Source organism: Mustela nivalis (assembly GCF_964662115.1).
Source record: "Mustela nivalis genome assembly, chromosome: 11".
NCBI classification, from domain to species: domain Eukaryota; kingdom Metazoa; phylum Chordata; class Mammalia; order Carnivora; family Mustelidae; genus Mustela; species Mustela nivalis.
In genome coordinates this window covers 10,832,147-10,850,391 of record NC_139030.1, presented here as the reverse complement: position 1 = coordinate 10,850,391, position 18,245 = coordinate 10,832,147, and the positions used below count along the sequence as shown (strand labels likewise).

Genomic DNA, 18,245 nt, shown 5'->3' with positions numbered 1-18,245 from the left:
CATGTGTGTCACCAGAGGAAACCGGGTCAGCCATGGGCATTGCCTCAGTATTGCTCTCCTGGCGCTATCAGTGCATGGTACACATGTAAAATGCAAAGAGTAAAGGACCATGGGGGAAGGGTGCAAGGCACTTCCCCGGACATTTCTCTGCAGTTTCCAGAAATCCATCGTCACTTTGAAACACAAAGTCACAAATAAAAACGCTCAGCCAAGGAAATCCCCCCACCCCGCCTGGACTTACGCATTGAGTGTGGCAACAAGGCAGAGGCACGTGCCTTCCCGAGTCCGGAAATTCTTGTGCTTGAAGCCTCCCAGCATTCGGTCCCACACATACTGTAGGGGACAAAGGACAGGTGAGAAGAGGAGGAGCCTTTCACTTAACACAGGGACGACTGAAGAGGGACCTCTCAACAGGTGCCAGGTCAGCCCCAGCCACAACCAATCCATTTCATCCCCTCAAGGGCATACTGAAAAATGGTAACTTGTATTTCTGTATCAAGTTAGAGTTTTTCCAAACACATTCCTTTATATAATTGCATTTAGTAATGTCAACAGTTCCAAAAGAAAGGTGTAATCATTCCCATTTCATGGGTGAGGAAAGTAAGAAAAAGCAAGGCTTGGGTCATCTGCCAGAGAGCACACAGTGCTACTGCTCTTCTGGTCTGGACAGCTGTCCCCGCCTTAGCCACAAGTCACACATGTGCTCATCTTTGAAGACGTTCTGGGTTTTACCTTCCCTGGATGGCTTTTCCTAATCCCTCTGCCATCCTACCCACCTATACATTAAAGAGCGAGAGCCTGGAAGGCAGGGCTGTGTCCCTCTGTCCATCTATCTGCCAGCAGCCCCAGCTCACTAGCAGATAGGAGTGAGGGCTCTAGCCAGCCTCCTGACTCCCCAGATACCACAACCACCTCTTCTCAGAAAAACTGAGACAGTTACACAAATGAGCTCAAGAGTCTAATGGATTCAACCAAGCACTCGATACCCATGATAAGCCCACTATTTTAGTCAACGTATACCCTTTGCTATTTATTACTTTTTAAAACATCCTCTATGGGGGTGGGGGGGTTGGACAGTGACAGATAAAATGTTATGAAAATTTTCATGTGAAACACATAAGCTTAAAAGAAATTAAACCTTGGGACATCTGAGTGGCTCAGTCAGTGAAAGCATCCTACTCTTGATTTTGATCTAGGTCATGAGATCAAGCCCCAAGATGGGCTCCATGCTGGGCATAGAGCTGCTTAAGATTCTCTCTCTCTCTGTGTCCCTCTGCCCCTCCCACATACACATTCTCTCTCTCTCTCAAATAAAAATTATATAAATAAAGAGGTAAGTAAATTTAAAAAGTAAATAAAAAATAAAAGAAATTAAATCTATTTTTAAGATTTAATTAAATCTCTCCCTGCCAGAGAAAGAGCATGCATGTGCTAGGAGAGGGGTTTGCAAACAGAGAGGGAGAAAGAGAATCTCAAGCAGACCCCCCTCCGAGCAGAGCACCTCCCCCGACTACCTGGGGATTAGCAGCTTGATCCATGATCTTCAGCAGCAGAGTCTGGTCTTGCTCTCGCACGGAGTCTTTAGCGTCTCCCAGTCTGTCTATTAAACTTGGCAGCACTGAAAAATCGAAACGCAAATTAATCAAACCAAAGCCAATTCTGGAGAGTCTGCAGTTACCAAGTGGGTATTTCAATTACTGGGAAGACAAAATGCTGGCCTAAATGTGGTACACCATCCTAGAACCACCAATCCTCACAATTCTACTCTTCCCACTAAAACCTTTTCAAGCTACTATAAGAATGTGCAAAACCAGGCGCCTGGGTGCCTCAGTGGGTTAAGCCTCTGCCTTTGGCTCAGGTCATGATCTCAGGGTCCTGGGATCGAGCCCCGCATTAGGCTCTCTGCTCAGTGGGGAGCCTGCTACCCACCCCTGCCTCTCTGCCTACTTGTGATGTGTGTGTATGTGTGTCAAATAAATAAATAAAATCTCTAAAAGAAAAAAAAAGATTAAAAAAAAAAGAAGAAGAAGAATGTGCAAAACCCTTTGCATGGACACAGCACTTTTCTTCCTTAACCGACCTTCCTCCAGCTAGCTCCTCGCACGTTTAAAGCTGGTGAAATATTAAGAAGGATGTCAGTGGAAGACCCTGGCAGGATGGAGTCAACACATAAGGAAGTTTAGGTAAGAGAGGGCTCCAGCACATTCACTGGGGATAGAAGGAGCAGGCACTTACAACTCAGCCTCTCGTCTACACTGTGCGTCTGTCCTTTCACTGAGTATATATACACACATGCATATTACACTCCAGCTGTGGCTATCAGCTAGTGCTCCAAAGGCATTTACCTACCAGAAGTCAGTTTACTTAGCTGCTTCTAAGAGTCTATAAACCTTTCTTTTACAAGAGATATCCCTGAACAACTCAGTTAACTTATGAGGAAAATGAAACGTTATTAAAATATCAAATATCTCAAAGTAAGGGAGGTTTAATGCCAGTTAATGACATTTAATGTTAATGACACTTAATGCCAGAATAGGAAAAGAGTTCTTAACCTTATCTGAAAAGGCATATTGACCAGGAAGTTAACAGAAAATAACAAATACACACATAGCAACCAAAACTGAGAAGTTCTGTAAGGAAATCCTTGTACAAACAGAGCTGCTTGGTGCTTATATTGTCATTATGAAATTCCAGAGGTCAAGAATTTAGAAATGACTAAATCATCTCTTAAATGATGAAACGTGCTTATTTTTTATTTCATTTTGCTGACATAAAGAGCGATCATTTAAGGTGCACTTGTAACAACATTTATGATCTAAATGGAAACAGTTAACACCTAGGATATGATCTGGAAAAAACACAGCCACATCCGATTTGCAGACCTTCTCAAGATGGGAAAGCAATGCTTCTCAACCGGGGCAAATACAATTCTGTCCGCACTAAAATCTGATAGTTGATCTGTACAAAGAATCTGTGTAAAAATAAAAGAATTAGCAGTAATGCCCTGCATTAGAACACAAAAGCTGGAAGAAGCCAGCAGAAAGGTATGGTAAAAACAAAAAGCATGAAGATTGCAGCAGATGTGGTGAGGTGGCTGGATCTGGGGTGACCCCAGGAGGGTCAGTCCTCCAAGCAGTGGTGCACCCCAGCAAGCAGGAGACTGAAGGAGGCCTCAAGGGCTGGCTGGGAGGATGGGAGGACTAAAGCGGAAGGGTGGTTGCGGTGGGGGGTGGGGACTGGGTGCAGCTACGTGGAGGATCTGGGGACACAGAGCGAAGGCTGGGGGCTGGACGGTGTAGAATGTGGGGCCCCGCTCCACACCTACCCACAGCTCACCTGTGCCAATCTGTGCCTTGAACCGGTCCTGCAGCCGGGTGACCAGTGCAGACAGGATGTCCATGCCGAGAAGAACCACCTGCAAGGGGAAACACCGGGAACCCATTAGCCGCTGGCCTCGGAGCCCACGCTCTGGCCCACCAGCTCCCAGGACGCTCCCCCATTCCTGGTGCAGTCCGATAGCCCGGAGAGCGCAAGCCGACTAGCAGAATAAACGGGTTGTCAAGAGGACCGCTCTGATACACAAAGCGCTGTTCACAGCTTGAACACAAAACGTAAGGTGGTACGAAAGGAAATAAAAAAACAGCCAGAGCGGGGGTACACCCAAGACGCCAGCGGACCAGCGTGGAAGCCTGAGCCGCGGTCCCGCCCCCTACCGGCCCCGCCCCGGCGAGTACTGCGTATGCAAATTACTCGCAGCTGGCGCGTAGCCTTCTGGGTAAAACCAAGCAGCCTGTTCGCGACCTTCAGAGCCTCAGAAAACAAGAAGCTGCTGATTTGCTTCGGCAGCTGTACTTAACACAGGTACACTAGCTACCAGGAGGCTAGGCCGGGCGTTTCGGATTAGTCACCCCAACGCTACCCGGTATTGGCGCTTCCTGCTTGCAGCGCACGCCCAAACCTCACCAACCATCCTTTTCTTGGGGTTGCGTTACTGTCCAATGAACGCCTAGTGAGGGCAGTACTGCTAACGCCTGAACAACACACCCGCATCAACTAGAGCTTTGCTTTATCTTGGTGCAATTTTTGGAAAAACAAAAACCCTTTTTCCCCAGATTTTAAAGTACTAAGGAGAGCTTATTGTTTACGTAGAGGGAGTGTATTATCACGCTGTAACGCTAGGAAGCGCTCTAGTTTACATTTTAAACTCAACTTCACTAATCCCCGTATACGCTTGTATCTCTTCTCAAAACTTCCACGCGTTATTAAGAGTTAATTTCAATACAACAGTTATATTTCTCCCTGTTTATCCAGGAAAGTAGACTCATCTACTTAACGAATTCTAAGAACTCCCAAAAAATAAGTGGAGAAAAGGAAGCCTGCTTCATAAAACAGCTTTTGCACTTCACTAGGCGATTAGCTGACTTACTGAGATAGGTTTAAAAAAGTACGCAGCCACCTTAAAAATGACAACCCTCCCTACAAACCCTTTCTCAGTAGGAAGCCGTTTTGCTTTGTGCAACTTTCCTTAGAACATGGTTCAAAACTAAATGAAGTAGCCCAGTAACTTACAGAACCAATAAATGAACAAGACTGAAGCAATGATAACCCTCACATCAAGCGCTGTCATTATTTCCTTTCATCTGTCTGCCACTGCAGCTTGTAAATGCAAAGACTGCAGGCTTTTTTCTATTCAGCTTGGAATCCACTACCTCGAAACTGCCGGGTCACAACCTAAACTGTCCTTGCAAGGACTGGCTCCTTGAAGATATCAAAGGAAGTAATTCTTACAATTCTTTATAAAGAGAACATTAGTTGGTAGTTTGTTTTTTTTTTTTAATATGTAGTGGTATAAAACATTTAAAAGTAGTGGCTTTACTTATCAGCTAAAGAGGATTTAGGTATCATACACTGATTTCCTCCGAAGAGTACAGTACAGAAGTAAAGGGGAATATTTTAACAGTGGAGAAACCTGAAAAACACCACCTCAACCAGACAATCAGGGTCAATATCAACAGTCACAATTCATGTTGAAAAGCACTTGCTGTTGTGTGATTAAAATGACATCTCTGATGTTCTCCTCCAAACCCTTAAGCCCAATTTAATAATGAGTAAAACATCAAACTCCCATAGACGGACATCCTACAAAATAACCCGACCAGCACTGCCAAGGTCATCTAAAACATGGAAGTCCAAGAAACTATGCATAACTTAGAGGTGTCTGGAGACACATGATGACTAAATGTGATGTGGTGTTCCGGGTGGGATCCTGGAACAGATAAAAGCCAGTAGGAAAAAAGTGAGGAACTCTGAATGAACTTTGTTAGGACTTGAGTTAATAATGATGCATCAGTAATGGTTTATAATTGTAACTATAACATACTAATGTTAGATGTTACTATAGAGACTGGGTGTGTTGTACATGGACACTCTCTACACCACCCTCATTTTTCTGTAGATCCAAAACTGTCCTAAACATTAAATCTTGTATTTTAAAAAGAGAAGCCCATCAGTTAATTGGAACTGGCTGTTCCCTGATGAAATCCTAAGCATGAGTGTGGCTACATTGCTGGTTGGAGGTTGGAGTTCATTACAGTAATAGTGAGAATGCTGCCTTCAAGTGCTCACCACATCCCTTCAGAACTCATTCAAGATTAAGGTGTAAGAGGGCAATTACACATTCATTTTGAATGAATTCAAAATTCTGTCAGATATCATAGCCCTTGCTGGTGAAGCTATATGTGGGAATTTGAGGGAACACTGTCTTTCATCTTTTCCAGAATGGAAGTTTACTTGGTAGTTTTGATCAGTTCAGGCCTAGCTCAATCCTAAAAAGTAAATTCCAAAACATCTTGCTCAGACAGACTGGGGAGTCCAGAGACTCCCCCGCAAGAAGCCTAGATTGGCAGATGCTGCCAAAGCCCAGTGAAATAGGACAGGAGAGGACATAACACAGCCCCGTGCACCTTCACCGCAGAATAAACTACTCTGGAAGGAAGCAGAGCGGCTCATTTATAGTTGTCTAGTTCACCCTGAGTCACAGCCCCAGTGGGCAAGGAACGGAATCATCACCCACAAATGTTTATCTTCACAGCTCAGGCCCTGCTCCTATGTTTCCATTTCCCTACTGAAGATAGGGCTACATGAATAACTCATTGCCCAGAAGACCCCAATTATTGGCTGTGAAGACTCTGTGTGCCTCAATTTCCTACCTATAAAACACGGACAGCAGCAGCAGCAGACTCACAGGTTGCTGTGTGTATGGGAAGTGCAGGATATAATGCTTGGTGCGTGGTAAGGGCTAGCCTGCACCTCTGCTGGCTGTTACCACCACCTCACTGTCACTGCCAGTACCATGGACAACGGGTACAATCAGTGCTCCCGCGAGGCCCACGATTCGACAAGGGACTCGGCTGGGATAGAAGGCTTCCCAGAAAGAGTCACACTACGTGAGGCTAAGTTTTGAAAAATCAGCCTTGCACCAAAGGAAGACACGACCTCAAGGCAGAGAGAAGTGCACACGCAAGGTGTGAGACTGCTGCCACGATGGGGGGACAGGTGCTGGGAAGCCGCAGGGGACGTGTCTGCCGAAGGGCCTCAGACATGTCTGCAGGATGACAGGGCAGCCACTGAAGGGCTGGATTGGTAAACAGGGAGTGACAGGGAGCTGGAGATTTCGACAGGGCACAGCGACCAGCATGAGGAAGCCAGCCTGGGAGAGAGGGCAGAGGCACTGGGGGAGTGGGGCTCATACCCAACAGTAACTGCCTTTAGTTTCCACCAAGCCATTAACTCTGCATTAACTTCAAGCACCTCCTTCAATATTCCATTTCATTTTCTGAGTTTATGCTTGATTCCACAGCAAAACTCCTTGAACGTAGGAATACTGTGCTTTGTGTTTCCTCAAAATTCCCCTAATAAATATAGCACAACAGTGGATTCATGGTAAACAGTCAGTAAACCCCTTGTATACAAAACAAAAACAAGCTAGTTTACTGATTAGTAATGAATTCATTTGAAACAGATGAGTTCTCAAGGTACAACACAATGCCTTTATCCTACAATTTTAAAAACATGCTTTCAAACTAAGTGAGTAATCACCAAGTACCTCAAACTAACCCTCATGCTGAAAACAACTAAAAATGCTAAATTATAAAAGAACATCTGCTTGGAAACATCGGAGAACAAGGAAGGCGAAGGAAAGTGAGGAGGTCCTGAAACACAAGTAAACTAAAAACCAGAGGGATAAGCATGCAGCCAATAGTTCACTTTTGCCCTTGGGCCATTTAAACACTGGGAAGGGACAACCAAGCCAGTGAGAATTACTTTCAGTGACCACATGGGTCTAGGAGAACAGAGGTTAGATTTCAAAGCCCTCAAAGGCTGGTAGCCTGGATAGACTCCTACAACCTCGGTTAGAAATCCAAATGGCTATACCTTAGGAGAGTGAATTTAAAGTAAAATAGTCTTCAGATGGACCAAAGACCAGCTTCCAAGAATCCTGATGGCCAAATAAATATCAATCCCTAGCATCAGATGGAAATGATCTTAGCTTAGGTGGTGCCTTAAAAACCTTGGCAGATGGAAACCCGCATCACTTCCAGATAGAGAGAATATCATGCTCTCTGATCCTCAATTTACCTCTCTGAACACTTTTCAAATGCAATGTCCAAAACACAACCAGAGATAACCAGGCACGCCAAACAACTATGGCTAAAAGTAGAAGAAACACAGACACACATGAATTAAGTACATGAAAATAATTAGAAATGGATATGAAAATGGTAATTCTGGGATTCCTGGCTGCTTTAGTCAGTAGAGCATGTCTCCTGAGTTCAAGCCCTACTTTGGGGGTTGTAGGGCTTCAACCTACTTGTCCAAAGTAGTTTAAGCCCTACTTTGGACACAGAGCTTACTTAATAATAATAATTCTTACAATGTGTAAGAACATAAAATATGTGATTAAAATTGGGAGAAATAAATTACAACTTTTAAAAAAGGGGGCGCCTGGGTGGCTCAGTGGGTTAAAGTCTCTGCCTTTGGCTCAGGTCATGATCCCCAGGTTTTGGGATCAAGTCTGGTATCGATATCGGGCTCTCTGCTCCACAGGGAGCCTGCTTCCCCTACTCTCTCTCTACCTGCCTTTCTGCCTACCTGTGATCTCTGTCTGTCAAATAAATAAATGAAATCTTAAAAAAAAATAAGTGACATCGATTTTTTAAAAGCACCAAATAATACAATACCAAAAATCAGTACTCCATGGATGGGCCTAAAAACACACTGGACACTAAGTCTGCAGGAGAAACAAAATCAAAATGAAATAAAAGAGGCAAAAAGATGAAAAATTCAAAAGAGCAGGTAAGAGACAAAGGACAGACAGAAAAGAACTAACAAGTTTAAATGGAATTCAAAAAGGAGAGTAAGCAACATCAGGTAAAAAGCAATAGCTGACACAAATTTGGATCACTGTTTTAACAAAAAAAGAAAGAAGGGAGGGTAGGAGGGAGGGAAGGAAGAAAAAAATAACAAGTGTTGGAGAGGACATGGGGAATTAGAATTCTTGGTATACCACTGGTAGGAATATAAAATAGAAATATAAATGGAAAATAATATGGTGCATCCTCCAAGAATGAAACACAAAATTACCATATGATCCAGCAATTCCATTTCTGGGTACATACCCAAAAGGAGTGAAAGCAGGATTCCAACAGATATTTATATACCTATGTTCCTAGCAACATAATTCAAAATAGCCAGTGGAAAGAGCCAAATTTTGAACCAAGTGTCAAATCAAGCATCATACTTAATGATGAAATATGGGGGGGGGGGGTGGAATTAGAAGTATAAAACTCAAAAAGAAGCAAACTACCATTATTAATGGAAAATATAAGTAGAAAATCTAGAAGATCTACAGGTGTATTTAAAAATTTTAAACTGAGCTAATTAATAAGCAAGACCAAATAACCCAAAGTCAATACATAAGAGAATCAATTACATATCTGTATCAATAAGCCAAAAGGGAAGTTTTTTTTGTTTCCATATTTAATTCAATAAAAATAAACACCTAGGAAAAAATCTAAGCAAATAAGTATCTACTCAAAAAGCCAATGTAACAATAGAAACAAATAAAGAGGACTAAAATAAATGGAAAGATAAACTACAGGTTGGAATACTCAGTACTGTGAAATTTTCATTTCTCCCCAACTGATCTACAGTAAAATTTCACTCAAAATCCCAACTATGTTTTTTTTTTTAAAGAACGCCACAAGTTGGGCGTCTGCATGGCATAATCGGTTAAGCATCTGCCTTCAGCTCAGGTCATGATCTCGTTATCCCGGGATGGAGCCCCACGTTGAGCTCCCTGCTCAGCAGGGAGCCTGCTTCTCCTTCTCCCTGTGCCCCTCCACGTGCTTATACTCTCTCTCTCTCCCTCTCTCAAATAAATAAATAAATAAATAAAATCTTAAAAAAAGAAAAGAAAGAACTTCAGAAGTTGATTCAAAAATCTATGTGGAAATGGCAATGGCAAGATGAAGTGATAAAACTGGCACCCACTGGATTTCAAGATTATAAAATGGCAGTAATTCAGGCAATGTGCTATCCGGTCAAGGAAAGACAGATAAATCAACAGAACAGAATGAAGAAAAGAGATTCTGGCATATATGGGCACTTAATTTATGACAAAGTGGGCACTACAGAGCAGAAAGAACAGAGCTGCTCTTTTAAATAAATGTCCCTGGGCAACTAAATATATGGAATAAAAAAGTTTTAAAAAAACTTGACTCCTATCTTACACCATACACATAAATGAATTCCTGGTAATAGAGATAAGTGTAGGAAAGTAAAACAAAAAAGCTTTTAGAAAATTACCTAAGAAAATAGGGCATAATAAATACAAACACTAAAGGAAAAGACGAATGAAATAGATAAAACTGAAATTAAGAACCTTAGCAAAACAAACACTATAAAAAAGTGAGAGGGGCAAGATATACATAGAAAGAAGATATTTATGAAACAAGCAACAACAGGCCTGATTCTAGAATATAAACATATGTAGATTGTCTACACACCAATCAATAGGCAACCCAAAACAAAAATGGACAAAATATTTGAATAGACACTTCATAAAAGACAGCAATGGTCAGAATTATACAAAAAGTGGATCAGCCTCCATTAGTCAACAGAGAAATGCAAATTAAGAATACAAAGAGACACTATAACATACTCCTCAGAATGGCTAAAATTAAAGACTGATAAGACCAAGTGTTGACGAGGACATGGAAACTCTCATACATGCTGCTAGAAATGTAAATGTAAACCAACACTTTAGAAAACATGTTGGTTTATTTGTTCCATTTCTTTGGGAAAAAAAAATAGATGGTATTTTGATAGGAATTACATTAAATGTGTAAATTGCTTTAGGTAGCATAGACATTTTCACAATATTTGTTCTTCCAATCTAGGAGCATGGAACATTTTTCCATTTCTTTGTGTCTTCCTCAAATTTATATGGAACCAGAAAAGACCTCAAATAGCCAAAGGAATATCGAAAAAGAAAGCCAAAGTTGGTGGCATCACAATTCCAGACTTCAAGCTCTATTACAAAGCTGTCATCATCAAGACAGCATGGTACTGACACAAAAACAGACACATAGATCAATGGAACAGAATAAAGAGCCCAGAAATAGACCCTCAACTCTATGGTCAACTAATCTTCGACAAAGCAGGAAAGAATGTCCAATGGAAAAAAGACAGCCTCTTCAATAAATGGTGCTGGGAAAATTGGACAGCCACATGCAGAAAAATGAAATTGGACCATTTCCTTACACCACACACAAAAATAGACTCAAAATGGATGAAGGACCTCAATGTGAGAAAGGAATCCATCAAAATCCTTGAGGAGAACACAGGCAGCAACCTCTTTGACCTCAGCCACAGCAACATCTTCCTAGGAACATCACCAAAGGCAAGGGAAGCAAGGACAAAAATGAACTATTGGGATTTCATCAAGATCAAAAGTTTTTGCACAGCAAAGGAAACAGTTAGCCAAACCAAAAGACAAATGACAGAATGGGAGAAGATATTTGCAAACGACATACCACATAAAGGGCTAGTGTCCAAAATCCATAAAGAACTTAGCAAACTCAACACCCAAAGAACAAATAATCCAATCAAGAAATGGGCAGAAGACATAAACAGACATTTCTGCAAAGAAGACATCCAGATGGCCAACAGACACATGAAAAAATGCTCCACATCACTCGGCATCAGGGAAATACAAATCAAAATCACAATGAGATATCACCTCACACCAGTCAGAATGGCTAAAATTAACAAGTCAGTAAATGACACATGCTGGAGAGGATGTGGAGAAAGGGGAACCCTCCTACACTGCTGGTGGGAATGCAAGCTGGTGCAACCACTCTGGAAAACAGCATGGAGGTTCCTCAAAATGTTGAAAATAGAACTACCCTACTACCCAGCAATTGCACTACTAGGTATTTACCCTAAAGATACAAATGTAGTGATCCAAAGGGGCACGTGCACCTGAATGTTTATAGCAGCAATATCCACAATAACAAAACTATGGAAAGAACCCAGATGTCCATCAACAGATGAATGGATAAAGGAGATGTGGTGTATATACACACAATGGAATACTATGCAGCCATCAAAAGAAATGAAATCTTGCCATTTGCAACGACGTGGATGGAACTAGAGGGTATCATGCTTAGCGAAATAAGTCAGAGAAAGACAACTATCATATGATCTCCCTGATATGAGGAAGTGGAGATGCAACGTGGAGGGTTAAGTGGGTAGGAGAAGAATAAATGAAACAAGATGGAATTGGGAGGGAGACAAACCATAAGTGACTCTTAATCTCACAAAACAAACTGAGGGTTGCTGGGGGAAGGGGGTTTGGGAGAAGGGGGGTGGGGTTATGGACATTGGGGAGGGTATGTGCTATGGTGAGTGCTGTGAAGTGTGTAAACCTGGCAATTCACAGACTAGTACTCCTGGGGATAAAAATATATGTTTATAAAAAATAAAAAAATTTTAAAAAGAGGAAAAAAAGAAAACATGTTGGTATTATCTACCAAATTTGCAGCAAGTCCACCACTAGGAATAGGCCCAATAGACAGACATGCACATATACAACAGGTGAAATGTACAAAGTTCCTCAGAGCACAGCTATTTATAATAGCCTAAAACTAGAACCCCATGTGTCCATCTACTGTTGAATGTACGACCTTTGGTTTTCCTACCAAAGAATACAATAAATAGTAATAATAAATGAATCACAATAATGCTCAACAATACACATAAAATTCATGATGAATGAAAAGGTCAGATATAAAGTAACTGCACACTTGTATGAAGTTCGAAAACAAGCAAACATAAATTGTCATTTTAAGGTGAATATTTAGGTAATAAAACGATAAAGAAAAGCAAGAAAGTGATAAAAGCCAGGAGTGGTTACTTAGGGGAATGGTAGCGATGCTCTACTTCTTTTCCAGAGTACCAATTAAACAGCTGCTAGCTTTAACAAAACTCAGAAAGTTGTGTCTTTGTGTTTCATGCACTTTTTGAATACAGTTAACGATTTTTTTAAGTTTAAAAACTAGAAAAGTGGGAGTATTTCTGAACCCCTTGACCTGTAAGTCCATGCAAGTGGCTAGACTTTGTCTCTGCTTCCCTTACTTTTCCAAACCACCAACAAAAGCCCCAGAAGAGAGTTCTGGTTACCACAGTCCTCCTTCTAGAGCATGACATCTGCTCATTGAAACAAAGAAAGAAATACTAAATCCTTTCCCCAAAAAGCATCCATAAGAGACAATCTAGGTAGGCAGACAACTGCATTTCTTAAGCTTCAGAAGACTGGACTGGTTTGGGTAATTTAATATTTTGCACTCATACTGTACCTTATTGTTTTTAAGGCACTTTTGGGTGAACCTGAACCATCTCACACTAACCTGAGATGCAGACCATACTATCCTGAATTTGCAAAAGAGGAAAATAAAGATCAGAGAGGTCAAAAGATTACGCGAATCCATGAAGCTGGGATACTGACCAAACTGAAAATAAACCCAAGCCTCCTGACTTTATCAAGGCCATTTTCAGTACAGCAAAATCACAGTATCCTGCACACCCCATGTCTATCGTCTTTCTCATCTCTCTCTAGCTAGCTTACATATGACCTCGAACAAGACACATTACTTCTCTGCCACTAATACCAGATAACCTCTCAGGTCGGCCTCAGCTCTAAACTTCTCTGATGCCCTGATAGTGCCCAGAATAGGAGAAAGTGCAGAGCTCTGTCACACAGATCTGGAATTGAATACCAGCTCTATCTACCACCCCTACTGGCCAGGTGGGCTGGGCGGCTCCACCACCAGCCTTCACATGCTTCCTCAGTACAATCAGAACAAAAATACCTTACAGAATACACATGAGGGTTAAGAGTTTTAATACAGCACCTGGAATACACTAGGCACTCAGTAAGTGCCCGTTCCCTTTTTGATGAGCACACCACTTCAAAAAACTTAAAAACTTTAAAAAAAAAAAAAGCAAGTCTGGTCTTATGGGAGAGGAACATAGTCCGAAGAAGAAAGTAAGGTTGCCCTAAATCCCATCATTCAGCAATAACTGTTAACATCTGATGACTGTCCCACAAGACACCTCAGCATATACACACTTGCATGTGAATTTTCCATGAACAAGTGAGAGAGAGGTAGACAGGTACAGAGAGTACAGAGTACAGGTACAGAGAGGTACAGACAGGTACAAAGAGTATACCATGGAGTCTTCCCCAATTAACAGATAAGGATCTATACTCCCATTTTCAGTGGCTGTCTGATACCCTACAGTATCTCAGTATCATAGATACTATCCAGTCTCCCCAACCCATGCTGGAATTCAGGTTTGGTTAGAATTTTTTGCTAGTGGAAACAAGACTGTGATGGGTACTCACTCCACACATGTACAGTTATCTCCTTAGGACAAATTCTGAAAAGGACAACTGCTAGGTCAAAGAGAACACACAGTCCCCTTGATGAGCTAGCTCTATTTTTAGCATAATGCACTAGGTGCCCTGTGGGGCTATAGGCTGCTGACTTCTACAAATTTGTTGGTTATTTTAAAAGACTCTACATTGCAACCTTCTTAAATGAGGAAATTAATTAGCACTCAATGCTGCACTCACTTTTAATTCCAAGAATAAGAGCACAACACAAATACAAAAAAAAAAGAAGAAGAAGAAGAAGGTGTGATAAAGTCAGTGATTTTGTGTATTCACACGTCAGATGGGAGAATTATTCACCCAAACCAGTCGTCTTTCAAAGTAGTCACTGATGGAGTCCCTGAGACACTCAACCCAGTGATAAGGCCAGTGAGCATTCCTCTGGAATGGCCTCCAGAGGCAATTTATGAGCCGTTAAGTCTGTTAAAATATCAGTAATTAACAGCAGATTAATGGGACTAACCAAGTTACTGGCTTGTTACCTGACGTTGCCCGTATATAAGGACTTTCCCTGTGGTAAAGGAACTCCAGAGCACCACGTCACTTTGTTCTACACACATGCAGCAACAGGCCAAGCGAGGAGAGGGGGCGAGGTATGAATACACAGGAAGGCAGTGAGTAACCACTGCAGATCAGGTAGAGTACAACTTTCAGCAGGGACAGAAACATTCTGCCTGCACTGTCCAACACAGCAGCTGCTGGCCACGTGTGGCTACTGAGCAACTAAAATACGAGTGTGAATGAGAAACAGAACTCTAAATTTTACTAGAGACACAAAATTACTTAACTTTGAATAGCCCCAGGAGGCGTATGGCCATCCTGTTGGACAGTACAGCTCTACTCCGATGGTTGCAAATCCCAGCAGGTAAAAACTCAGGTGAGCGTGTGAGAAGGGCAAGGGACCACCTCTTCACGCTCTGTTCACTTGACACCATGTAAGAAGGAAGGTCACTGTGGTTAGATCTCCAGATTTTAAAAACTGATAATTTACTAAATGAATTTTAAGGGACTGGGGAACCCAAAGAAAACATGCTGTGGGTCCAATCCAGCCAAGGACCCCGAAATCCGCATCTTCTCTCTTCCAGATACACCTTATAAATATGAGATCAGGCACCAAAGCATTCACAGTTGTCTAAGGCATTTTAAGCAAAGATCCCACTTGCCTGCCTGGGCTGCACAACCCCAGCCAGCCAGCAAGGCTCAGAACTCTGTCCTCTCCTCCAGACTCTCCTACAAGTCTCCCCATGCTCCTCCCCCAAGCCCCAGGTCCTGATACTTCCAACAGAACTTGCCGCTAGCCCCGTCTAGGAGGTCTTCCAGTCTCCTGAATCCATCCAGGCCAAGACCTGTCCCTCTCTCCAGGTCCTTTATATGCGTCTCTCCCAAACCACTACTCCTCGTAAGGACCTATTTAGAAACTGTCCCTGCTCCCCTTCCCCCAGGGGATTTACTTGGAGAAAAGTCCGGGGAAACCAGCTTCAGGTAACAAAGCCCAGACACAAAGGTGGGTCAGGCCAGGTGAAGGCATACGATCAGTGGGGGGGGAATACATACTGTCTCCCTGGTTACCAAGGAGTATGGGCCCCGCCCTTTGGGCACCAATCCCAATCAAGGTGTAATAGGCTGGTTCAAACGTCTACTAGGGTAAATTGTAACTCAACTGGTCACCTAGCATCACTGTGGAGTTTCCTGTGTGTGTTAAAATCTCATTGGCCACCTGTGTGTGGCCTTTGCATCTTAAATGCTAGTCTGTGAAACAGAGAAGGGTCGCCCTCTCTTGTAAGAGGTGCGGCCCAGAACGTTTGGTTAGATTCTTGATGCTTGGCGCAAAATAAAGCTTTGCTTGACCTTCGCTTTGTATCAGTCTCGCTCCTTTAATCATGGACCCATTATTGGGGCATAACACTCCCTACTCAAAGCAGGGTGGTTCCTCATACAGCCTTTCTCATTCCCATCCACTTCCCCAGAGGTAACAAGGGGCTGGGGGGTAAAAGGCTGGGAAGGCACAAGGCAAATCAACTGTTACCCTCCCATATTCTCTTTATTGTATTATTTCATCCGCACAACAATATCTTGAGCCAAATACCACACCTATAAATATCCCTACTTTACAGATAAGGAAGCAGGCAACTGGGCAGTCACTCAGCTAGTAAGTGGCTCAAATAATATCCATTAATCAATCAGTCTTACAAAAAGGCAGACCAAGAACACTAAGATTGTAATGACAAAGTCAGCAACTCCTGAGAGTTTGCTCATCCCAGAGAACCATCTGCCCACTGGCAGCACTTCTGGCAAAAAGTGGCCATTATTACTAACAGCTAAGAACTGGTAACAGTCCAAACCCACCAACGGGTAAACAGATAAAACATGGTACATCCATACAACTAAATCCCATTCAACAACAGAAAAAGGAACAAAGTATCGATACGTGCTACAAGACAGATGCTCAATGAAAACAGGATGCTACGTAAAAGAAATCAGACACAAAAGACGACATACTGTATGGTTCTGGTTATACGAAATGTCCAGAAAACTGATTGCCTACAGCTGGAGGCGGGAATGGACCTGACTGCAAATGGGGACAAGGGGTCTTTAGAGAGTGATGGGAAAATGTACAACTTTGTAAATTTACTAAAAATAATTGCATTCAATACACAAAACAGATAAATTTTATGGTACATAAACTATACTTCCATAATGCTTTAAAAAATCAGTTTGGAACACCTGGGTGGCACAGTGGAGTAAGCCTCCAATTCTTGGTTTCAGCAAAGATCCTGACCTCATGATCATGGGATCAAGCCCTGCATCAGGCTCTGAACTCAGCATGAAGTCGGCTGGAGTTTTTTCTCTCTCCCTCTGCCCCTCCCCCAACCCCGGCTCTCTCTGTTAAATAAATAAATAAATCTTTTTTTTTTTAATGAGTTACAGGGCTTAAAACAACTCTGGTCTTTCTAGAGACTAGATCATAAAGAACTGAGGACGTCTGCCAAAAGCAAGTGTTGGCTATCCACCTATCCAGAAATACTGCCTGTTGTAGCAAGAAAGCGAGGCCACAGGTCGGGACCAGGTCCCCCTGGTTCTCCTGAGAACTCTCTGAAGAACCCATGGTGTACACACACCTCAACAGTTCTGCTATGTGGTCCACTGACCACCCACAGTTTTCCTGAATGTGCTATGCTCTTCCTTACATGTTCCCCTGCCTGAACCATTCTGCTTTCCCTCTTCCAGATGCTCTTCTCTTTCGAGGCTCTCTTCAAGCACCACGAATTCCAGTGTCCTCCCATTCATACCCACCAGCCTGAGACAGAAAACTGTATCCTAGGACCCCCACCAAACAGTTCTTCTGGCAGTCAGACTCAGGGGACCTCTGGTGTTTGAAACATCTATATGCCTAATGCCGAGAGTCTAGACTTGAAGCTTCTGTAAGGCAGGTCCTGCATCTTCTCCATCTGTGTCATCAGCATCAACCATAATGCTAGCAAATCTGGGTGACTGGGGTGGATGGAAAGTGGCTGGACGGGACAGTAATAATAGTGTCAATTGTTCGTTGGTTCATGTTTGAACTAAGCATTCCAACTAACAATCCCAAATACAATGACTGTCATTAAGACTCTCTCACTTTCTCCTCTTTGCATCCTTGCTTCCACCCTGCCCCTATTCCAGCTAGTCTCACCACACAAACAGAAGGTCCTTTTAAAGATTTTATTCCTTTTATTTATTTAAGAGCGAGAGAGTGTGAGAGAGCAGAGGAGGAAAGAAAGGGAAATAATCTCAAGCTGACTCCGTGCTGACCATGGAGCCTGAGTGGGACTCAATTCCACAACCCTGAGATCATGACCTCAGCTGAAAGCAAGAGTTGGACACTTAACTACCTGAGCCATCCAAGCGCACCATCCAGAAGGTCCTTTTAAGAGGTAACTCATATCCTCTCAGTCCTATGTTCCAATGCCTCCAAAGGTTCCCCACACTGGCTAAGAGCATGTCTGCATGATGGCCTATAAGCCCTCACAGCCTGACCTGCCATTCCCCTTCTGAGCTCACAGCTGCCCCTCTCCCTTCAGGGGCCTCCTGGCTGCTCCTCAAACATCCCCTCCTTGGACCTGAGGTTCTCTCCCTAGACTGCTTTCCCCAGGATACCCACCTTGCCTGTCCCAGCATCTCACTTCAATCTTTGTTGAACCAGGTCTTCTTGGTCAGGTCTGCTGCAATCAGCCTACTGAATACTGTG

General features: G+C 42.8%; 1 protein-coding gene across 9 annotated transcripts in view; it reads right to left on the bottom strand.

The window, feature by feature from the left end:
* CLASP1 (cytoplasmic linker associated protein 1) overlaps positions 1 to 18,245 on the bottom strand; it is a 263,959-nt gene that overhangs the window by 167,368 nt on the left and 78,346 nt on the right. For all 9 annotated transcript variants that reach the window (XM_082689813.1, XM_082689808.1, XM_082689815.1 and 6 more), the window contains exons 3-5: positions 3,337 to 3,415; positions 1,515 to 1,618; positions 242 to 333 (exon numbers count right to left, since the gene is read on the bottom strand). In XM_082689813.1, the coding sequence (XP_082545939.1) occupies positions 242 to 333; positions 1,515 to 1,618; positions 3,337 to 3,415 (275 nt within the window). The remainder of the gene's footprint in view (positions 1 to 241; positions 334 to 1,514; positions 1,619 to 3,336; positions 3,416 to 18,245) is intronic.